This window comes from Nesoenas mayeri, assembly GCF_963082525.1.
Source record: "Nesoenas mayeri genome assembly, chromosome: 1".
NCBI lineage: Eukaryota > Metazoa > Chordata > Aves > Columbiformes > Columbidae > Nesoenas > Nesoenas mayeri.
Genome location: NC_137541.1, coordinates 45,041,112 through 45,065,820, shown reverse-complemented (window position 1 = coordinate 45,065,820; position 24,709 = coordinate 45,041,112). Strand labels below are relative to the sequence as shown.

The 24,709-nt window shown below is 39.4% G+C and overlaps 1 protein-coding gene across 2 annotated transcripts; it reads right to left on the bottom strand.

The window, feature by feature from the left end:
• Positions 1 to 2,356: 2,356 nt before the first annotated feature.
• Positions 2,357 to 19,591, bottom strand: LTA4H (leukotriene A4 hydrolase). Of its 2 annotated transcripts, XM_080363584.1 has the most exons (19): positions 19,396 to 19,591; positions 17,752 to 17,882; positions 15,560 to 15,680; positions 15,003 to 15,071; positions 14,228 to 14,332; positions 11,890 to 11,942; positions 11,189 to 11,261; positions 10,738 to 10,878; positions 10,496 to 10,519; positions 9,583 to 9,653; positions 9,358 to 9,469; positions 7,301 to 7,445; positions 7,112 to 7,215; positions 6,730 to 6,800; positions 6,094 to 6,148; positions 5,142 to 5,237; positions 4,534 to 4,616; positions 3,195 to 3,299; positions 2,357 to 2,886 (listed from the first exon to the last, which is right to left on the bottom strand). In XM_080363584.1, the coding sequence occupies exons 1-19, from the start codon at positions 19,549 to 19,551 to the stop codon at positions 2,766 to 2,768; spliced, it is 1,836 nt and encodes a 611-aa protein (XP_080219710.1). In that variant the 5' UTR covers positions 19,552 to 19,591; the 3' UTR covers positions 2,357 to 2,765. The 2 variants fall into 2 exon arrangements, with proteins under 2 accessions (XP_080219710.1, XP_080219711.1); XM_080363585.1 differs by lacking the exon at positions 10,738 to 10,878.
• Between the last annotated feature and the right edge of the window lie 5,118 nt (positions 19,592 to 24,709).

The following is a 24,709-nucleotide window of genomic DNA, read 5'->3' as shown; positions in this document are numbered from 1 at the left end:
TTTTCATGGAAAGGCAAAACCACTCCCAGCTGTTGCCACAGGAATTTTTTTCCAAAGATCACATCAGGAATATAGAAACAAAAATTCAGGAGCTGCAGCTTATGTACCAAGAAGAGATTAAGAAATCAGACTAAGCTGGGATGCAACTGTTCTAAAAACTTAAGGTTTTAACATGAGTTGAGAGTTGTCACCTGGCATTAGATCACACTAATGAAAAACTCCATGAGGGACATGCCTGGAAGATGGTCAGCCCATTATTATGGGTTGCTCAGGGCTGCTAGGATTGAAAGGAGACTGGATTATACTGCTTTTATATCTCTATTCAGAGTAAGATACAAGCAAGGCAGTGGAGGAAGTAAGCCTGCTGCTCTCAGTCCCATGCTAAAGTTTTGAGAAGATAATTTTGTATTGTAGGTGGGAAAAGGGTTCAGGAATTTCCATTGCCCTTTCCCTTCTGCTCCAGAAAACTTTGCTGCAACAGGCAGCAACAAATATTAGGCCACACCTGCACAGCTGCAAGCCTGGTGCTGCTATATTACGCTTCTTTTGCAGGAAGATACAAAAGAGAGAATATGTGGAGAAACACCTTTTAATAAGGTGCAAAAATAAAGTTTGGCAGAAACACAGAAACTGCAGATACCTTTGTCTTCAAAGGCAAAACAACTCATAGTCCATGCTCCCCACAATAGTGTTCCCAGACCAAGGGACTAGTATAAAGTGTATTTACTGGGGGGAAGTCTTATAAGGAATTTTAACTTGACACTCATCAGCAGGAACGTCTCTGTGGTAGATGCTGTTCCAGGAGAGCAGGACATCACCAACGAAAGCCATGACTGACACCGTTTCTTTTTTCTGAAACCAGGATTATCTGGCAGCATGAACTCCAACTGCCAAATCACTGTATATGATATATGGGCTTTTACGACAAAATGTTACCCCAAAATTAGTAACTTAAAACATTTCTAAAACAAAGGAGTTTTCAATACTACTTCCTCCTACCCAAGCCTCACCTGAAAACACAATTTTGAGAGAATCCCTGTTCATTCAGGTGATGCTGTGGCAGAAGCCTAATTAGATTTTGGGAGTGAGTTAAAGGAACTGTGTACATTTCTAACCTGAAATATAGAAAAATTATTTTCAGCGAGTTTTCCAACAGAAGTCATCACTCATTCAGAAGAGCAGAATGAATGGCTCACTGGGTTTTCAACACAAGAAAGTATATAAGTTCTTTATGCACAATGAGATTACACTATTTTTGTTCCCCCAAAACACCCAGTATTTTGTTGTGTTTATTAAAAGCTAAGTGTCACAACATGCATAGAAAGAATTTAAACTTTTTGAGGCTCAGTCACCTAGGAGTTTACTTATCTATCATTTTTATTTAAACTACTTAGACATATGAAGATTGAAGTTGAATGGAAGAGCTCAGGATGCCTTGAATCAGTAATAATCAAGAAGATATGTTCATGTTTTAGTTTATATTAGAGCTGCCAGCAAGCAAAAAATAATCTCCTGGTAAAGTACATAACTTCATCTACTTGAAAGCTTGTACTGATTGGGATCAGAAATAAATTGACTGACAGACTCTCCACTCCTACTCTGTGCGCTATTACTAAATCCAAACCTTTTGTCATAACCTAGATTGGGCATCTTCCTCTAAAACAGCACACTTTTTTTTGTTACTCCTTAATAGGGGGGTAACTTCTACCTCAAAAGATTTAATTTATGCAGTTCTTCTTAAACTCACTTCAAAAAAATCACCTGTGGATGGCAGTATTCACAAGTGTCACCTAAACCATCAACTTGAAACGCTGCCGCAATTGAAAGAAACACACTTTATTTCAAAGTTGTTACATTAGCCTAAGTGGTAGTGCCTAGAATTGGTTATAAAAAATGCAAATATTAAAAAAGTCAAATGGGAGAAGGAAAGACTTGGGCTTTAGTACTCCTGCAATAATTAGAATCTTCGAAAATATGTAATGGGTTGAAATAATTCAGGTTACTAAAAGCATAGCAAGATATTAAACCTGAAATTTGGCAAAATTCCCAAGTTTGCTAAAAAAAGAAAACACGAACCTATTTCAGACAGACAACTATTAGTGCACAGCATAGGATTCTACAGGAATAACTAAAAACTATTATGTTGTAATTAACGCAAATAATTGAGTAATAGAACAAAGCCATGACAAACAGGGCTAGAGGGAAATTCTGCCCTAACACCAGAATGTTGGGATGCACTCAGGTCTTCGTAGTCCCCCTGAAAGCATCAGCAAAACTTCTCCCACCACAAAGAAGAGCAAATAAACCAAAACTATTATTTGAAAACTTTTCGTACAGATCAACAGTCAGACAAGTAGACAATGAAAAGATTTATTTTTTTAGTCTTCAGATACTTGAAGTTTCAACCATGTTGCTAGAAAAAGAAAGCTGTGCACAAAGAGCCATAGCATCCACCAATTAATTTTCCATGTTTTTGAATTCCATGACTGACAAGTTGTTACATCTTAGAAGAGCTTTTCTGTGTGTTCTAAAAATTGCTTGTAACAAAACCATTCTGACAATTTCAGAGATTTAGCAATTTTGCTGTTTTACTTGGAAGTGCAAAATAGAAAGTACTGAACCTGATCTGGAAAGTTCAATTTAAGCTAAATTAGTACCAAAGCAGCAGAGCATTTAAGGGCATAATCAAGCACACATATCAGCAGTTTGTGGAATCAGTCTCTTCTTTCAGTAAGAAGAAAATTCCAAAGAAATCCATAACTTTGTCACTGATCTTGTTTCAAGTCTTTGCCCACAAGCATTGAAGTGACTGGGTGCATTGAGGCTCTATGCTCCAGATATGTCTTGACAGCCAGATCTCGAGACTTGTCAAAATTGTAAAGGTCCCTGGAAAAGAAAGAGGAGAGAAAAATAAAAAAACCCCACACCATTACAAAACTCTATGAAAACAGCACAATGGGGATTTTCTCAAAGTTTTACTTTTCCCTTGAAAGCCTCACATTAAGGTACACACTGAGAGATTATTAAAAAAAAGTCAGCAAGTGGAAAGCAGCTCCGAAGGTAAGCTTTTTCACAGTATGCAGAAAATTCTGTATTATATAACTCTGAAGCATAACGAATGGCAAGTATTATACATTCCGTTGTACTAAAAATGCCAACAGCCTGAGCTCCTACAGTTTGGAGATTACTTTTACCTGAACAAAGGTCGAGTAAACTTCATCCTGCCCTGATCTGTTGCCATTTTTAGAGCCAGAGGAATAGCTTCTTCCCACTTGGACCTGATGCACAGGCGCAACCATCTGAAAAAGAAAAAAAAATTATACATTTATTTTCAATTGCAGTGGTTAGTTATGATCCTGTTCCCATAAATACCCTAGGAAGTGCTGTGTTATCATGGGAATGGGTTTCTAGCTAAATTCAACATAAAGTATTTAGTGTCTGACTAGCACATTACAAAAGTGGACTTTTCTATTAAATAAGAAAAAAATGCTTCAAATTTCCTCCAAAATGGTCTGATTATTTTCTGTAGCTAAGTATTTCTTTTATATTATAGTAGTGTTCTATTAAACCACTCAGAATTAGAGCCAAATGATACAGCACTTGTCACTTTTGACCAAGTGATTAAAAAATAAAACCACAACAAAAATTCCAAAGAAAATATCAACAGCAACTGGGATGTGCTTCTTTTGTTTTAAAAATAAGAAGAAATTGACCTTGTTACAAGAAGTAGAAACTTTACTATATGCTTAAAATACTTAGCTTTGTTAATAAGAAACAAGGAACTCTAAGTTAGTTATGGCAGAATAACTGTCACTATTGCAAATGTATCTAAGTACGTAACGGCAACAAAACATGCAATACTTCAAGGTACTTGCAAAGATTACTTACATCCTCAACGATACCTTTTTTTAACAAGCAACATGTAAACACAATGTACAAATATAAAACAGAAGAAATTAGGATGGCACAAGAATCACGCCATTGAGCTAGAAGCATTTCCTACTTGTTTAGAAACTGATATTTACTTTTTTTTGAGGAGACAAAAACTTTGTGATAGTAAGCATTAAAATACAACAAAAAGTTCCAAGTTGTGTTGAAAAAACGCTGCACATCAGCAGAACTGATTAGGTAAGTCCAGGAGACCTGTTCCTGGCTAAATTTTTTAAAATATTTTGCAAGCATGTTTGAGCACCAGAGATGCTTGCTATTGCATTATCCAATACCACCCCCCAAATAAGTTATCAGATCATCAGGTTCCTTTGCTAGCACGACAGATGAAAACAAAGCAGCGCTAATTAACCGCTCACTTCCAGTTGTTCTACTAAACTACATTTACCCGTTTTATAAGTAACAGAATAACCACTCTGGTAAGCATAATTGCACATGCACTTTCACGACAATCCCCAACAACACCACCCCTCCAAACCCCTGCACCAGTTCTGTACAACAGTCTGTCTCAGACAACTTATGAAGCAGGACAGTTTGTTTTATGAAAGCATTTAAGATTAGAAAAATGCCCCGACTAGAACAAACCTGAATCTTATTTCAGAATTGTTTATAGCATTGAAGTCATATACTTCCTGCATTCGTTTGACATGTGACACTGGAAGAGGGGCCTGAAAAAGGAAATTGCATAGTCAGAATAAGCCAGAGGCAACACTTCCATACACATACTTCAAAAATAAACAGGTTCATTCAAGATTTACACTACAAAGGAATTAAAAGCTTATCATGACAAATACTTGTATTTGTTCCTTTCACCTTCTCATAGTTTTAGGGAAGGCATAAGGAATAAATGCCAGTGAATTCCTACATCCAGCACTACTAAAACATTCAAAACTGGAAGTATTTTTATTCTATTTATAGCTTATTTGCTATTACATCAAATAGAGACAAACTCAAGCACCTTATGATTTTGGTTTTTACCTTTCAATCCACAATACTCTACATGTTGCTCATTAGCTGAAGAGCCAGACATTATCAGGGAGGCACAGCTGAATGTTTTCGTAACTGTGTACGGTGAGAGCAACTTATTTTAGCAAAACTTAAAAGAAAATGGACAATTTAATTCCAAAGTACACCTGGGCTTCTGTGTCTGTTTTTCTGATACCTGAATCATGTTACCATAAATGTGAACTTACCTCCAGAAGTAACTGTGCCAGGAACTCAATCAACTGATGAGATGACATTTCCTTCAGGTCTGCTGAGCTGAATGAGCCCAAGTCACACTCTTTTGCCTAAAAGAGAATGGTTACTTAAGTTTTTAATAGGTATTTCAAAGTACAATCAGGTGTAATTTTTTGTTTGGATATCTGCATTTACTATTGGGCCATTCTACATAAAAATGTCCTGATTTGTACTCGTGCAGGATGTTACCAGAATGGGAAGGGAGGGACTTAAGCTACTGTCTGACATTTGGTACTCCTCAACTTTCACTTGATTTATCTCCATTGATCCTTCTACCTCCACTGTCATTCTGTTAAGTGAAAAATCAAATACTTTTTATATGTAAAGTAATACTGAAGAAGAAAGTTGAAGGTAACATACAAGTGTAGTGAAAAGCCACAGAGTCAACAAAAGGAAGCTATGCTGAACTCAGTAGGTGTATGAGTTTTATGGCTAAAATTATGAGAGAATTGTATGGTATTAGCTAGTTATTACGATTTATGTATTTTGTTTTTTGATGAGAAATGCATACTAGGCTCCTGTATAATGTAAGGGAAATTACTGCTAATACAACATAATCGGTAGAGATACCTTGGCATTCATTTTTAAATCAAGTCATAATATCACAGTTTCATAAAGGATATAAGAATATTCTTAGTTTAGTTACTACATCCATATAACAAAATTCTGGCTCTGTGTGTGTGCCTTCCTGAAGTATGCACAGCACTTCGTGTACAGAAGTCACAGCAAATCCAGAGACTCTACAATGAAAGGCTACTCCACAAAACAAAACCCTTGGCAGCCATATTCTACCATAAACAGATTCTGTCTCAGCAAATTATACATTTCAGAAGAAAATGGCTCACTTTGTATAAAGAAAGCTAGCTTTTCAAGATACAGACACTTCAGCATTCTTTAACCACTCACCTGGATCCATCTTTGGCTCAAGGCAACACAAGCATTTGATAGTGTCATATCATACCTGTCAAATATTAAAAACAAAGATCACACTTTGGAAACACAAAAAGCTCCTATAATACTTTTATAAGAATGCTTAAAAATAATTTCAAATGGCTCCACAGCTGTTTGTACGCTCAAACTCAATATTGCAACACAACTTATAAAAGATCTATTATAATGAAATATATAAAAAGTATCGGTGTCAAGTATTTCAATATTCTTGTGCATAGGTGACACTACCCCTTGATCCTAAACATTCTTAAAATGATCAAAACTTCTGAGCATATACGCTCATACATATATTATAGCTTACAGCTGGGAAGAGACTATTTTTGTAGCAAACTGTCAGAAAAAAAGAATCTTTCCTGGCAACTTTCAAAGCAAAATAAATTTCTACCAGAATAAAAAATTGAAAATATTAACAGTGTCATTTTTTTTTATCCTATATGTACATATATCAAATTCTACATAGTACTAAGACATTTTCTAATAAAACTTTTGTGGGAAGACTTTCACTTTGTTTACAAACTGCTTCACAACTGTTCGGAAAATTGTGTGCCATCTGGAAAAGGAAAAGATGAATGATGAAAGAACACAGCTTACGTAGGCTTCACTGGTGGCATTCCTGGAGCATGAAACCAGGCATTCCAATCAACTTTATCAAGAACATCTACCTACAAAGCAACACAAATTCTCCCTCAATTTTAAATGTTATTTTTAGAGAAAAGCATATCCTACAAAAACTAGTTTCAATTATTATTATTTTTTTTTAAACATCCCTCCGAATAACCAATTACTTCAAAACAAAATATTCCCTTCTAGGGAATAAAAAAATGCATCATAATGCAAACCCATCTTCATAACCCATATATCATATTAAGAACTTGAAATAAAGAAGAGAAAGATAAAGAACTAGTTCCTTAGCGATGCCATAGTTTCACACAACTAAAAGGTTTCAAGCAATTAGTTTGAAATACTACCCAACCTTGTCCTTGAAGTAGGAGTACAGAAACTTCTTCCAGTCCTCGGTTATTATGCTCTTATAAGCAAACTGCTGAATGTAAGCCTTCAAGAAGCCGGTGAAGACATCTAACAGTTAAAAACCAAATTGTTTCAGTGTTTGAATTTAAAATGGGAAACAAGGATATATAAAGTCTGACTAGCACTTACTTACCTGGTCCTCCAAGAAGTTGTTCAAGGTAAAAAAGCAAAGCAAAGCCTTTCTCATATGGAACAGATGAATAGGCAGCATCAGGATCTACTCCATGCAGATTAGGAACAAGGTTAGTTACAGGATTTTTATCTCCAAGAGTATTTATCTGTGACAAAGACACAAGAGAATATATTCATCTAGGAAAACCAGCACTCTTGGAAATCACTACTAATCCTATTTATTAAGGTATAATCCATCCAAAACTAAGATGGCCTCATTTCAAAGCATTATTTCTCGTTCTTATTCTGGAAGATCTGAATCTGCACAAAAGGTAGTCTACTAAACTTATTTTCTCATTTTATCAATGTCTGAGCACATATCAAGCAGAAAGACATTAAAATCAATCACCCTGTGCTCCAGCTGTCTCAAAGCGGTTAATTACTGTCATGTCTGTCACAATGACAAATACCTGATAAGCTATATTTATCCCTTTATTAAAAACCTAAACTACTTGATATGAATGGGTGGCATAAAGCATAAAATACAATGAGGAAATATTCATAGTAAATCTGGTAAGTTGCACCACCAAACTGAATAAGGGCTGGAAATATCACAGGTTGGAAATCTGAAAAACTACAGTTTAACTATGCTGCCTAAACACAAAACTAAACAAACCTCATAGACAGCAAACAGATTAAGAATATCCTCAATTATCACACAGTACCAGGAAAAAAAAAATCAGTTAGTTGCATGAGGCATTGGAAATTCTGCTGGTCATGCTTGCAGATAATTTTAACAAACTTACCAGGATGCTAACAGGTAATATTGCCATTTAGCCATACCCAGAACAACTGGGAGACTATAAATATGTTCATCCTTACAGAACAGCTTAGAACAGTTCAAAAAGCTTTATCTCAGAGCACATTAAGCTATTATCTTCAAAAGAGATCACACACCTTGTCCTTTGCCTAATAAGAAAGTGTTACAAAAGCTAACTAGACAAATCCAGTTGGTGGCCGGTCATGAGTGCTGGTCACCAGGGCTCAGTATTGGGGCCAGTTCTGTTTAATTTCTATCAATGATCTGGATGAGGGGATTGAGTGGACCCTCAGTAAGTTCACAGATGACACCAAATTGGGTGGGAGTGTTGATCTGCTGGAGAATAGGATGGCAATACAGAGGGATCTGGACCAGCTGGATCAATGGGCTGTGGGCAATTGTATGAGGTTCAACAAGGCCAAGTGCCAGGTCTTGCACTTGGGTCACAACAACCCCAGGTAGCGCTAAAGGGTCAGGGAAGAGTGGCTGGAAAGCTGTTTGAGGGAAAATGATCTGGTGGTATTGATTGACAGCTGGCTGAATATGAGCCAGCAGTGTGCCCAGGTGAACGGAAAGGCCAACAGCATCCTGGCTTGTATCAGGAATAGTGTGGCCAGCAGCACTAGAGAAGTGATCATGCCGCTGTACTCGGTGCTGGTGAGTCGCCACCTTGAATATTGTGTTCGGTTTTGGGCCTCTCATCCTAAGGACATTGAAATACTAGAGATAGTTCAGAGGAGGGCAACAAAGATGGTGAGGGGCCTGGAGCACAAGTATGATGAGGAGCAGCTGAGGGAACTGGGGCTGTTTAGCCTGAAGAAAAGGAGGCGGAGGGGAGACCTTATCCCTGTCTACAACTACCGGAAAGGAGGTTGTAGCATGGAGGGTGTTGGTCTCTTCTCTCACATAGCAAGTAATAGGACAAGAAGAAATGGCCTCAAGTTCCAGCAGAGGAGGTTTAGATTGGATATTAGGAAAAACTTCTTCACGGTTGTCAGGCATTGGAACAGGCTGCTGAGGGAAGTGGTTGAGTCACCATCCCTGGAAGTGTTGAAAAGGCATTTAGACAAGGTTCTTAGGGACATGGTTTAGTGCTAGAGTTAGGTTATGGTTGGATTCAATGATCCTGAGGGTCTCTTTCAACCAAAATGATTCTATGATTTTATGAAGTCTTATTTGTGGGAAACACACAAAATCAGCTTTATTTTATTTAGATATATGCCTAAACATAAAATTAGCGTAACTTTAAAAATATTTACCGTATTCTGCAGTTCCCTCCAACCTCCTAAGGCTTGGAAGTGCCTGAACTGCTCACCAAACAACCGACCACCAATCCTGCGTTCCAGGTATACAGTATGTCCCTCATTCAGCCTGGAAATATATTGATAAAATCAGCACTGGTAGAATGACATAACAAAATTAGTTGGTCTCTTCACAGATTAATTTCAAAATAGGATACATACTGCATTGAACATCGCACCTACCAAAAATGCTCCCATGTTTTGTTTGTCACCAAGTTTCCTGTCCAGCTGTGAGAGATTTCATGAGCAATAACCTAAAACACAGAAAACAATGACAGATCTACCATTTATACTCCTCTGGAAAAAGAACATTAAAATCCCAACAGAAAGAAAAAAAAAAAAATCCCAAGGGGATCTCATTTACTACACTACATTCTCAAAGCCAGTTAGCATTAACAGCTCTGTTTAACTTATCCATATAAATTTTATTTAGAGGACTGACACTATCCTACCAAATCTTCTCCAGAAATAATTTTGAATGTCCAGCCCGCAAGTCATAGAGCCACACTGATCAACAAAAATAGTTCCTCTGGTAGCACGGTGTAGGTACTTTATGAAATCACATTTCAGAATACTGGATCCATGCCAAGTAATGGACTAGTACTGCTTTGTCACTAAGCAACTTCTGCAGTGCTGAGATGTTCTAAAATATCAAAAAGGAAGAAAAACAGTCACCTCTAGAAGAATAATGATTCAAGATAGATTAAAAAGTATCAGTGTCAAGTATTTCAGTATTCTTGTGATAAGGAATTTTTTTCATCAGTCTAGCAGAAAGACACATGAGAAAAACCAACATCCACAGTAGTCAGATTTCCAGAAAAAAAAGAATTTACTCAAATAATACTGATAATTTTAACTTTAAAAGAAAACTACACAATGTCAGTTCTAGTGCATAGACAGGTATAGATATGTCTCCAGTTTTCTAGCATTTACTCAGAACTAAAACTCACTTTCTCAGACTTCTTGAGTTACTGTCTTAACTTTTAATTCCCCCAATGAACATGAGACCAAGTTTTCAGGTATCTATTACAAAGGAACGTAAGATGCAACTTCAAATTGTGTCCTACTCGAGGACATGAAGCTATTTTGCACTTACGTTTGATAGAGATCGATCACCTGCCTGAAAAAAAAAGAAAAAGACAAGGCAGCTGTCAGTTTAAGTAAACCTCAAAATATACCACTTAATACAGTTTCATGTATGATTTGAAACTCCAAAGGAGGCAAGAACATTTAGAGTTCTTTCTAGGGTGAAGATTAATCCAATTTAGGGATTGATATCCTTCACTTGACGGATTAGGAAGCCCTAAGGAAAAGCTGAATTTTATCAGTGTTACTTACCAAAAGTGTTGGAGTTACAAAAGTAAGACAAGGATTCTCCATACCACCGTAAGGAAAAGAAGGTGGCAAGACTAACAAATCATACTGTCCCCATACATAAGGTCCTGCTAAATCTTCTGCTACTTTCAGCATAGCTTCAGCCTGGAACAAGAATTCATACTAGTTTCTAACATGACCTCTGACTAAAGAAACTGAACAAGTTATAAGCTATTAATCCCACATTTCCTTCTCTTTCACCTTGGGATGTCCCCCATGCAAAACGAGTATAAGACACTATCAATATTCACATTCAGTGGTAGTTTTGTGTTGGGACAGAAGAACAGCTTTTTGGAGGGGGTTGAAGTAGGGAAAGAAGGACTATAGATAAACAAAACACTGAACTACAGTCTGTTCCTTTTCCAATACTACATGAAAAAGTCAGTTTACAAAACATTTTTTGTCAGTTACCCACCTCAGCAAATTCATAGGCTGATTTATCCACTAGCTCCTTCTCAGCCCACACCAGTGTCCTTGGGCCAATCTTTCTGTTGAAAGTAAAAATGCCACTAAGACACTATGAACTGGAAAAAAGTCCATGGGAAACTGTTTAACTGTGCTCGTGAGCAACCCACATTGCTGAAGAAACTCATTAGAGACTCTTCCTCTCTTTTCACTCTCCACTGCTAAAGTAAAACTTTAGAAAAAACAAACCATGCGTCCACCGTTCAGAACAAACAAATAGGAAGCACATCTACAGATTTCAGAATGCTGTAAAGTTCTAATATAAAAGCATTATTATGGGCTAGATTAACACGTCCTTGTGCAGATGAACAACGAGGCTGAAGCTATCATGTTATACCTTTTGAACATGACAAAGCTTATCTGTTACTGAAGGAAAAAGATACTATCCCCTAAGCTAGAAAACATCCTTAAGTAGTTCGAATAAATCCCAAACTCTTCATGGTGTTTCTTTAACTTATGGCAAAATACATTCTATAGAAAAAAAAATGCAAGAGTGAATCACGATTCCTGCAGTTTGATGCAAATAAACTGATTTATTGAACCCCTAATACCTTTTAAAACTAGAAACAATACCAAGCAACACAAAATAAGAGATAACTCTAAAGATTTATTATGATTATTAATGTTTATACTTGGTACAGATTCACTCACCTGTGTTCTAAAGCTCCAACCACTAAAGCAATCAAATAGCAAGGTATGGGAACCTAATGGAGAACATGAGAAAAAAATAAATCTTATTTGTAATGCGAGCTATCAACACAATTGATTCACTTAAAGGAAAACAAAGGTGTATAAATAAAGAAGCATGCACATTTCCTCCATTTTCCTGCCATATGTTAAAATAAAGGCATTGTTTTTTCTCCCCAAATGACATTCCTGTATCTACAAGTAGTAGTTGTTCCATGCAAAGGCCACAAAACTGTAAGCATCATCTCTGAAAAAAACCTGCATATATAAGAGCATACAAAAATGCCACTGGTTTGGTTACTGTTCAAAAGAAAGACAGTTTTCCATATTCATTCCAGTTCCATTAAATTCTATGGAAGGAGAATTTAAGAGATGATGCTCAGATAACAGGCAGTTGTATCACACAGAAAGAAGAGCTTTAATGAATTCAAGTAAACAAGAATATTTATGGATACAAAATTTCAGCAAAAAATCAAAACATATAAATTTAGTTTCCATAATTGGAATGAAAATAAATTCTAAATATTTGTTACTTTAATGAAAAAAAAAAATCCAAAGTATCTTTACAGAGAACTGCTTTCTCCCAGTGCTCTGGAAACAGAAAGGGATAGTACAGCCATCCCCATAAGAGTTCCATTTTATCTGACTAAAGAATGTTAAATTAGTATTACTTTAAAGCATAACTACTCCAAGACAACATTTCAAAAAATTTTATTCCACCATTTATCATCCCCAAGCCAGCACCATTTCAACAGCACTCATTCAAATACACATCATATGTGGTTTAATTTTACATATTAATCCACAGAACACACAACTGAAAAGATTTACATCCGTTGACTTGTGTTATAGACATGTTATTAAAAGTTTGTCAATATATCCCTACATTTTAATGCCCAATTTGATAATCTGAAATTTTGAAATGAATTCAAATCCCAATGCTTGTTGGGTTGTAAATTCATTTTTACAGAAGCTGCTCTCCACTGCACTTCTTACCAGCCTGGCCATGCAGGAGCAGAAAAAAAAGTGGTTTTAGGTAAGCCCTACACACATACACATCCAAAAGTTTGCTCCATTTATCTCCTTCATCTAATGAAGCACATGCCTTTTCTAGCAAGTCAGTCTCATGGTTTTGTCTGTTGGATGACACGTATGTCTTTTTTAATGCATTTGTCTTTTTTCATTTCTATATTTTGTGCTTAATGCATTTGACTTTTTTTGTTTAATGAAACACATGGCTTTTCTAACAAATTAATGGTTTTCTATACGAGAAAGTGTGGTATAATTTCAATTAGATTAAATATTATTCCTTGTACAGGTTCACCCAACTTATCAACAGTGTATTTCCAGATAACATACAGCTCTGGACAACATACCACATAGAAGCCTTAAACACAAGACTGAGAGTGGCAAATGTTTTGGCTCTCCAGAGGAGGCAGAACACCACATATCAAAGAACTCAGAAATAAGGTGACAATTTTTTTTTCTCTCTCCCCTACCACCCCTCTCAGGTTTCATGCAGCAGCCAAATCAACCCAACAGCTGCTGCAGCTCAGAGTAAGTTCCCCTCCTCTCTCCCATAGTCACACAATTCCATTCCTCCTTGCATTTATTCAGACACTCAGCAGCCCAGATCAGCTTGCTAAAACAAATTTCTTTTTTAAACTTAGGTTAATTTTTATCTGCTTGTTCAGCAAAATGAACTAGCATCACCAAGAGATCCTATAAACATCAGAACTGTAACCCAAAAAGCTGCGAGAACAAAAAAAGCTAGGACAGTATATTGAGACTGTCACTTTAGGAGCAGTGCAATCATTAAACTAGCTGAACTACTTAATAAAACTTCATCCTGAGAACAGTAACTTTTAACCTCTGTTGTCAGAATTTGCTTAACTTCAAGTTAAAATCAGTCCAAATGTACAGCTTCACTGCTAAGATCTTGGTAAGCTCGGTAAGCTGTTTTTCAAAACTCGCTCCCATGTTATTCAAGTCCACACATTATCTCCCAAGAATCAGTGCAGACAGGAAAGGTTTTGACAGTACTAGCTTTGAGTATACTAAACATTTTCAAAACTCAAATTTGGCTTTTCTGGCAACGCCAAAACAAGAAGTGAACATCACCAGCACCAACAGGTTGACTTTTCAGACCTGGAGATTCATAATACCTCATATTTCTAGTGACAAAGGTCCATCGTAAGTCCTGTGATTTATCGTGATAACAAAACCATATCTGAAGTGCTTGTGAACTGCAGGAGTTCAGAATAAGACCTTAGGCACCTGTTTACTAGCTTGGAGCACTTACATTCTGACTGAAGAGATATATCTTCCGACTGCTGTCCTCTGGGTCGGGCATCTCTCCCTCACGATTTGCGCTCATAAGAGCCACCAACTCTTTAGGAACGGATATCTGAAAGGTTATCGGACTGTGAGGAACTCCAGTAGCACACAGGATTATACAATATACTACAAGCCACAACAGCAAAAAGAGTAGCCCAGATTTGTTCTGTTGTTAAGTGCTCCCCCTCAAGTAGAATACAAGGCATATAGAAAATTTTGTCTTAAAGGCTGGCAATAATTAATTAACCAGAAGGACTACCTCTGAAGAAAGCAAAACTTTTAAACTACTGTTAGAGTACTGAGTTATAATGTCACATTGCACAACTTGTTTTTTGCTTCCTTAAAACAATCAGACTATTTATGCCAGGACCCCAAAGATCCCCCAGCTATGCACCAAAATATATTACTTAAGGCACAGATTAGAGTCATTTCAAGTATTTTTACTTTACAGCACTCTTTGTTGTTTTACTGTCAGATTTTCCCGATTTAAGAACGTATTTCTTTCTACTACAGCACTTATTTTTTTTTTGTCTTTTGGAAATAAAGATACACCTACATGAAAATAAGAGATTACAGATATCTAAAAGAAAATGGCAAAGCTAGAGAAGTGCCACTTTTGGCACATTAAGCTAAAAGTCAATATACTTTGTTTTTATTTTAGGCCACATGTCAGCAGCTACATAAAAATAAAATTTCAGCCATTTAGTTTATTTAGACACAGGTGACTTAGGTTCATCTACCTCTGCATAGTAGGTTAGTTTCACAGCAGGTGTATCTTGGCATGGAAAGATGGCTCTGCAGTGGGTAGCCTGGAGAGGAAATAAAACCAAAAAGGATAAAACATAACAATCTTTCTAATGCAAAAGACTAGGAATAAATCCAACTAGTATATTACATTGGATATTTATACAGCTCCTTCAGAGAATTCATTATCTACAAACCAATACATCCTATCACTTATAGCAGTTTTCATAGTTAAGGCTTTTCTAAAATAACGGCAGGTAAGGAAGATCAATAGCCACGTATATTGATTGCAAAGGACTGCATGTTCTTCAACAAGAATACTGGAGAGGGTAAAGCAGTTCTGGAATTATTAAATTGCAAACATATCATAAAATTTCAGCAATACCCTGATTTATTGTTTCCATTTAGGACCTCTGACACACAGTAACCCATAACTTCTAATTGTGTATTTTCCTCTACCTGCCTTTTTCTCCAGTTCTTTGGAAACCAGAGGGAATTATTACGATATGTAAACAACAAGTTTGGAAAAAAAAAAAAAAATAGTCCACTCAACCTGACACTGGCTGAAGAGATATGGGTGTTTCTTTCCAGAAGTTTGCTCTGGAGTAAACCATTGGAGAGCTGAAGACTTTGGAGAGCTTTCGAAGGAGATTTCAATAATTGCTTCTTGTCCCCTGTGTAATAGAAAATAAAGTCAGACTGTTTTGACACAACTCTCGATTGCTAACAAAATTCATCCATAAAGATTTCCAGAAAATAGGTCTGCAGCATTGTCTCAAAAGCATTAAAAATAAGAACAAGTAGCATATTAAAATCAACTTCTCCTTTTCAATTATGCTTGTAAAAAATAGCTGGCTTATTTCAATTTTAACATTCTAAGACACTTTATTACTGTTTTAACTAAGCAGAAACTTTTCCTCTTCTCTCTTCAAGGAGAACACGGACTTGTTCTTTAAACTAATGGACCAGCCACATACATACAGTTTTGTCACAACTATCTAACATGGTACACATTAAATATAAAAAGACCTACTGGAATAGGCAAAAGTGAATAAAGCCTATATAAGACAATATGTGCCTTAATAATATAAGATTTGTGTATTCTGTAAATTAAAAAAAAATATTTTTGCAGTTAATGTTATGTTCTATAAGCATGATCCTTAAACAGAAAAAAATACTGAAAATAGCAATTACTGGAAAACCCTATTAACAGTAAGGTAACAAGAAAAATTAAAAATGTTCAAATTTCATTCAGGGTTTTACAACTGCTGTAAAGGAAAAACTAACAGCTCTGTGCCAGACAAGTGCCTGCCTGGTAACAAACAAGCACACACAAACCTGATGCATTCATACTCTTGTTTTTTAAAAACGTATCAAAACCATCACTGGCATGAAAAGCACACAGAAGCACTCACTTCTGTTATCGCAACGTTCCAGCTTATACATGCAACTCTCTGGAATTAACAATCTAACCATAAATCTGAACGAACTTCAGCTGATCAGAGGAGTTGGCTCCTAGATAAGGTAACCAGGTATACATATCTGGTTTACAACCAATATTCCAAAGTACATATTTGACATGAAAAGAGAAAATAATTTGTATCACCATAAGGCACATTGCATGCTGAACAGTCCAACTCTCAGTTGTAACTCCTACCCTTTCCTATTGCTGTTTTATTAGGATTTAGATGGGGGATTGTATCTCACACAAGATTATAAATTCTTACAATTACAGCTCATAACTCCCTCTCTGTTGCTTTTTTTTTTTTTCTTACAAGGAAATCTAGCAATTAAAAAAAAAGCTGAAAGTCAAACAAAAGAAACAGGCCTATGTTTCTGCTGCGGTCTATTTAAGCATTTCATTTGTTCAGTTTCATATCAGATCAAAAGTGTTTCTGCAGAAGGGATGGCTATTGTATGACATTCCTTTCTCTTCCACATTGTGTGTGTTTCTAAACTGCAATAACTCAGAGAAGAAAAAAAAAAAAAGACATAAAAATTACAAACCAGACATGACTTTGTAAAGGCACTAACCAGTTCTGAAAGCAAAACAATAAAAAGCAACTTAGTATACAACTTTATTCAAACAAGGGAATCTCCATATACAATTACAGCTTTCAGCTTTGGCATGTGAGATACCATGGAGGAAAAACATACAAAGCAAACTGCCAAAAAATTCGGCAACATCTTCTTATTCCATGCAACTTAAGAGGTAGATTATGTTTAAATTAATTCCTCATCATGTTGCCAAAAGTCAAGTTGCAGTTTTTAGGGACTTGGACTTAAAAACACATTTTCAAATAATAAGTTTAATTGTATTGACTACACTATCTAATCACAGTGGTAACCTGCAGTTCTACAGAAAAAGGAAAATAGGGTCTTCGACTTCATATGTGCCATACTGTAGCAATTCTGAACATGACAAAATTCAGGCTGTTGAAGCAGAAAGAATATTACTGATGAGAAGCACTGGAAAAATTGTGATACATTACACATTTCACTACTTACTTTAGCAAGTAGTTTTGTACATGACATTTGACTTGGAAACTGGTAAAAAGACTCCCAAAGTTTTGGCTGCCTAATGAAACCAAATATTAAATTCAACTACTAGGTCACATATGAAACAAATGCAACACCGTAATTTACAATTCCCTTTGCAAGTTCTACATAACAACCTCGCAGGCAGACAAACAGCTTACACAGTGCATTTTGGAAACACCAAAAGGAATAGGCAGAAGTGTATACCTTCTTAGTTCAAAAGGCAGCGTGATTTCCAGGGGTGCCCCCTTGAAACTGTGCTTTTCTCCAAAAACAAATTTTGCATCCTGTCCATTTACAGTCACTTTAAATACCTGTAGGTCTCTTGTATCCAAGACCTGTAATGAAGAACATATTACATACTTGCTAAATAGTGTAACAATTAACGTAGCACTCATCAAATCTTAAACGCAAGTCTCTCTGAAGGAAAAAGTATTTACTAAGAAAAACCAGAAAAACTGAGCAACTATGTTGAGCAGCACAAACCATTTTAAGAGAGCAGCACTGAACTCACAAAACTGGAGTGAGAAGAAGAAGAAAACCAGCTTCTGATTGCAAAAGTGGATACAAGAGTTTACTAAGTAAACTACAAAGGCAAAAGTCTCCACAGGGCTACTATGAAATAAGGAGAATAACAGAATGGCCCCTGTCAAGGCTTCCATCCTGGAACTTGCCACTGTGAATCAGGACTTTCGAACAACAGAAGATGAATGAAATACTGCAGCACTCCCATGCGCAGCATGATGGAAGTTCTGATCTTCACTATTAACAGGATGGATTTCTTCCTGCCAATCACAAAAGGATTTGATGAAGCCAGCTTGAAAGAAAAACACCACAAACCCCAAACTTCACTTTGCATGTAAAGGAAATATAAAGAGGTGTATACATTTATGTGCATAGCTAACCAAGAAAGTAGCTGGCATGCTATAAACACAGGAGAAAAGGTTATAGGCACAGCTTTTCACTGGTTTATTGCCATCTTTATGGTTCCCATCTGTTATGGTCAGACTCTATGATCCTGAGAGTCTCTTCTAACTGAAATGATTCTATGATTCTTTTTGGCAACAGGCTCTTCACCATTTTAACAGGAAAACACCTGTTTCTGCCCTTCCCTTACACACAGCGCTGGCTTGAAGCGCAACAAGCCCGGGATGCCCAGGGGCAGTGAGGCGCTGTCAGCCAGGGGTGATGGGCACGCCAGGGCCACAGGAGAGCATGGACAGAGCAGGCCAAAGGGGCAGAGGAGGCTGAGGTGGCAGCTGACAGCAGCTGTATCACAGAATGTTAGAGATTGGAAGGGACCTCAAAAGATCATCTAGTCCAATGCCCCTGCTGGAGCAGGAACACCCAGATGAGGTTACACAGGAATCTGTCCAGGTGGGTTTTGAATGTCTCCAGAGAAGGAGACTCCACAACCTCCCTGGGCAGCCTGTTCCAGTGCTCTGTCACCCTCACTGAGAAGAAGTTTCTTCTCATATTTAAATGGAACCTCCTGTGCTCCAGTTTGCACCCATTGCCCCTTGTCCTACCATTAGTTGCCACCGAGAAGAGCCTGGCTCCATCCTCGTGACACTCACTCTTTACATATTTATAAACATTAATGAGGTCACCCCTCAGTCTCCTCTTCTCCAAGCTAAAGAGCCCCAGCTCCCTCAGCCTTTCCTCATAAGGGAGATGCCCCACTCCTCCACTGCAGCGTGAGGGAAGGCAGGACCGGGGGGAGACGTCTGAGGGAAAGCGACGCCGAGGCAGGAGGAGACGGAGCGTTCCCGGGCACAGACGCCGACACCCCCCCTTCCCTCAGCCGCGGCTCCGGGGTCGCCCCTCACCAGCCGCCCACCGCGCGCTTACCAGGCAACGCAGCGCCTCGCCCTCGGCGCGCGCGGTGAAGGCCGCCGTGCCCCGCAGCGCCTGCGTGCCGAAGTCCACGCGGCAGCGCAGGTAGAGGTGCCGCGTGAGGCAGCGGGACGGCGATGCGAAGGAGCACGGGTCTTCCTCCGCCGCCATGGCTCGCGCGCCGTCTGCCCCGCCGCCGCGCGGCCCCGAGTAACGCCGCGGCCGCCCCGCCCACTGCCGGGATTGGGGGAGGAGGGCCCGCGCGGCCGCCCATGGGAGGCGTAGTTCGGGCCTCCCCGGGAAGCGCGGGGAACTACAACCCCCGCGGTGCACTGCGGGGAAGGCGGCGCGGGGGGCGCCGGGAAACTCGAGGGGCGGGGCCGGCGCGCAACCGGGCTGAGTCTGGAGAAACCATCTGGTGGCCGGTAAGGTAACGGTAATTGTACTGTTCCTCGTTAGTATAGTGGTAAGTATCCCCGCCTGTCACGCGGGAGACCGGGGTTCGATTCCCCGACGGGGAGGTACGCAAACTTTTCGTTTTGCTGTTATCCTCCCCCGTGTGGTTCTCACCTCGAAGGCAAAAAGCACTTCGTGAAGTCAAAGCCGCTGCCAGACAGCCGCTGGAAAAATATAATGGTTTAAAACCAGGAAAATAACATGGCCGTTGCCTGGTTGCCTACCTGCTTCAGGCCTGAGGCAGCTGGTGGCCAGCAGGGTTTTACAAGCTTAGCTGCCTGACTGAAAGAGTGAGTGGGGAAAGTATTTTCATATTTAAATGGATCAAACAGCTGAACAGGGCAGGTAATTAAGCCATCCAAAAACATTCACCTTTTCTCTTAAACCAAGATGGGAAAAAAACAACCTCACCAAAACCTGTGAGGTGGAAACACTGGGAAGGACAGGTCAAGTGGACACGGTGCATAAGAGAAGGTGGGAGGTTGATGACAGTCTTCTGGCTGGCGGTAACACATTCTTATCCTCCAAGCAAGAACTTCAGAGCCTGGGAAGCTCCAGGGTTGTACCAAATCCCAGCCTGAGCCTGTGTGTCCAGCCAGCAGGTCGGTGTTGCCGGCTGCACCAGCTCAGTGCATTGAAAAACTGTGAGGCTCCAGCACCCCTGCTTGCATTCACTTAGTATCCTAGGAAAGACTTTTTTAGGCACTGCACACTCACCCCTCTCCTTTTTTTTTCAATCCTTCTGGCAAAAGGCATTATTTATTTATTGATTAACGTTTTAACACAAGGATACCAAAAGAGATCTCCTCTCTTCTGTGGGGGGACAGCAGATGCTGAGCAGTAATTGCAACTGCCCATATTTCTCTTTCTCCAAGTCAGGAAAGATCCCTGCCACTGATCACATGTAAAAGGGGTGAGGAATTAGTATCCAAGACAAGAGGCCAAGGCACCCTGGCTGTGAGGGGCTGTGTGTGCCTGGCGTTCAGCACGGGGGGCCTAGGGGATCCTGCTCCAGCCCTGGCTTTGTCCCCTCAGACAGTTTCAGTAAGATGAATTTGACACCCTGACCCAGGCATTGAAAACAAACTATTCTGTACCGCAGGTGAACTTGCATCAACCACACAAACGCAGCAGCAAGCGCTCAAGTGAGGACATGCATAAGAAAAATTATCTCTGTGTAGTAAGAGTTAAGATCCAATTTAATAGCAAAGTTTGGCAACCAAGGGCGATTGCTCTTGACAAAACATTGCCGGAAGCCACAGACATGTAATGCCAAATGCAGAACCTAACCTTTATGCCCAGTTCCTGAAACAGCACATCTGCACCCTGTGTGCACACAGCTGTGGGAGCAGCACACCAGGAGCTGCAGGCACAGGGGGAACTCAAGGCTTGAGGTACAGTGCAAAACCAACAGGTGCTTTCCATGGCCTTACCTGCTGGTGGCAAAGCCCATGGGCCTCCTGAGAGCATCCCACTGCCCCAGCTGTCCCATCCAGTTGAGACCCTGAGATGGGAATGTAAGAAAAACATGAAGAAGACGGGATGTGACATGGAGTGTCATCCACAGTGACACTCAGGAGCTTTGTATAAACCAGCTGGACCAGGGCCACGTACAGAGAAGTCCATATAAACCTGGACAGGAGAGGGAGTTTCTGTAGGTCTATTGCCACACATATTAAAGAAACAAGACAAAAATAGCCTCGACTTTTTTCCCTTTTGCATTTTCTAAATTTCCTCCCATGCCCACTTCCCTTTCTCGAAATCCACATATATATGTTACCAGAAACACAAGGAAACTGATTTTGTTTAGTAGGCAGTTTATTTCAAAACAGAAGATGGACCACAAAGTAAGATGTAACAAACATTTAGTAGTTCATATGTGTTGGCATCCAGTGAGGCAATTTCAGCTGTCATAAACAAATAAGCGATTAGAAAAGCAGTTAATTCAAAATAGCAATATGCTGACAGAGCTTTGCAGGCATAAAAGAAGTCTTGCAAGCACCTCCATAGCTGCTTAGTCAGGGTTCCTGCTTTTAGATTACGCTTTCACAGTGCACAAGCAAACCACCCAAGAGGCAAGGTTTTGCTATACACATGCAGCTTCTAGAGTCCTGGGAAGTCATTCTCATTTGTGAGAGGGCAAAGGTAAAAAGAAGAGGAACAAGGAGCTCAGGGCACTGAGCAGGGTTTTACAAGGTCAGCCTTTCTTCCCCCAATGCCAGCAAGTGCAGCCGCAGCTGCTCACACCACCTTGGACCTCCCTGAGAATTATGGTGAGGTCCAGGCTGGCTTCCTCATGGGCGAAGTCCACAGGAGGCACAAGGTGAGGGAGCACGGGCAGGAAGCCTCCTGCAGTCTTTGCAGAGTAGAAGTTTGAATGAGAGCAGACACTGACGAAATCTGGAGGAGCAAACACTGTTGTATCGCTAGTAGAAATCTTGCCCTGATTTCTTCTTCGAATGCCTATTGAATTACCAACTTTCATCTGCATCTCTTTTGATGCTTCTAGTCATCCCACTCAGCTTGCTGTCATGGGTGTGTTTTATTATCATCACCTTATCAAAAGCTCAGGGAGAGCCAGTGTCAGCATTATGTTTGGAGAGAAAGCTGTGACCAAACTGGCAAGAAAAGAGCAGGCTGGAAAGTGAAGTAATACCACTTGCAGCCCTGCAAATCGTGCAGCGGGGGTAGCAAAGAAGCCCTGAGGGGAGGTGTGGGCTGGAGGCTCAGCCTGAGCATGTTAACAGCATTTTGTTAAAGCATCTTGTTTAAGCATGTTCAGGACCTTGGTACTGTGTAACTGTGTATTCTGTGTGTTGTATCCATATGTGTATTTAACTGAGTGTGGTTTATGTCTGCTTAACTCTGCCAAACATTTTAATTAACCTTTGTCAGGGAGATTTTTGGAAGGAAAAATATTGCTTGCAAATGTTGGAAACTGCTTTATGTCATTAGTAATGAGGAAACACAAACTCATGAGCACTATTAATCTTGGAAGTTTTATGTTGTTGGTTACTCTAAGAGCAAGGAAGAGACGACCTCCTTCTTAAACTTATAACTATAGCAATAAATTCAATTGTTCCAGGCAGACCCAATGGGGAAACGTCAACAGAACCAGCTACTGAAAATATGCTAATTGTGTTCTCACGTAGAAGGAAACTAATGAATGAATAGAGTGATCAGGTAGAGCAGAGTAAAAACTGTCACAGTAAGTGCTCAGCAAGGGCTAATAGCAGGAATAGACAATTGCAAATTGTTCAGAAGCTTTATTGCAGGTCAGGACATCCAACGTAAGTGTCATGAACTGACAATTTAGGAGGTCATAAGCCCTCTTCTCCACCTTGATTTTTATACAGAGATTCCTGGTGCTAAACCTTTTGTCTGAGAAGAGGAGAGAGGAATGTGGCTGCCCCTCAGAAGGTGCTGAAACAATTTGCACCAGTAGCTGCTATAGGCTTCTGATCACTGCACATAGTGAACCAGCTGATTATGTAAATTAAAAACAAACAAAACAAAAATAAAATAAAATAAAATAACAACAAAATCCCACAAAACAAACAAACAAACAAACAAACAATCAAACAAACAAAAACAAAAACAACCATCCTGGAAGAATTTAATCTTAATTCGAAAAGTTTTAGCCTGTCATCATTAGCATCCACTAAGTGTCGGCAGCGAGGACCCCAATGAGCTCTGCCATCTTCTCCCTGCACTGCGGAGTCTGGCTGCCAGTGCCCCTGACCAGCCCCGATGATGCCAGCACTGGATCGGCTGCTGGGAAAAGAGCCACATGAGGATGAGAGCTGGGACGTGGCTGTCCCTGGTCACTGCCACTGTCCCTGTCCTGCTTACCTGGTGTGGGTGCTGCAGGGCTGTGCCCTTGTGGGTTGCAGCACGGCCCCACCAGTCCCCGAGGAGCAGCCCGCTGCCATGGCTGCTTGGCATGGGATGTGGGTCTGTGGGCATGGCGTGCCATCGAGGAGGTGGCCACTGAGTCTTTTCATTGAAAATTTCCAATGTCTTCACACAGGTCTGGGTCTGAAGGAGCTGCACGTGGCTGCAGCCCCACTTGGGTCAGTGGAGCAAAACTAATCTAAACCAGATGGGATGCTGATCTATCTGCCAATTAAAAAATACTCAGGCCACCATCAGGCATTCAATTCCAATGCATGCTGTGGTTTTATGACTCCTCCAGACTAGCCTGGCACCCTTCCACGTTAGCTTATAATGAAAGTAAATTAGATGTCCACTTTTTCTTCAGTAGCTCTTAACATATTGAGCACTTAATACTCCAGTATAATGATTTACAAGGAACTGTTTGGTTTTGTACATGAACGACCAGTAGCAAATCCAGTTTTCTGAGACAGTTAGAGTGGAAAATATTTTAAAGCAATATCTTGTTAATAGTTTATCCTGCATTTGTTTTTGAGCAGCTTTAGGGCATCTATTCTATTTCTGGTTTGCTGAAAAAGACAGTTTCTCAGTCCTGTCTTCCTTGCAGAAGCCAACAACCTTTTCATACAGCTGTTTACTACATGTCAGATGGTCTGTTAAATATCATTTCCATCATCCTCCTTTTCATTTCAAGGGAAGCTGTTTTGCAATTATTTAAGTTCCTCCTTCTGATTTTTAAAATACTTTTGCACAGGCAGTCCTCTTTTATTTTGAGCTTCCATGTTGCTAGGCATGCACACAGATTACACCACCAGAATGACTAGCCTTGGTTTTTAGCTGCTGTGTTTGAAGTACTTTAGAGACCTGATATTCAGAGTCATTCATTTTGTTTCAAAATTAAAGCACCCAAAAATCACAATACACATTTGAAAATGTTAACCTACAACTTTGGGTTACATTATTAAGTAACTAATATTAA

What these genes read in the sequence shown, in the direction of transcription:
- LTA4H (XM_080363584.1), bottom strand. Translation starts at nt 19,551, where the DNA reads ATGGCGGCGGAGGAAGACCCGTGCTCCTTCGCATCGCCGTCCCGCTGC. An exon ending in GCGAGGCGCTGCGTTGCCTG is followed by an intron (nt 17,883 to 19,395) that starts GTAAGCGCGCGG and finishes TCTTCATTACAG; the next exon opens with GTCTTGGATACAAGAGACCT. An exon ending in TGAGCCAAAGATGGATCCAG is followed by an intron (nt 5,238 to 6,093) that starts GTGAGTGGTTAA and finishes ATTCTCTTTTAG; the next exon opens with GCAAAAGAGTGTGACTTGGG.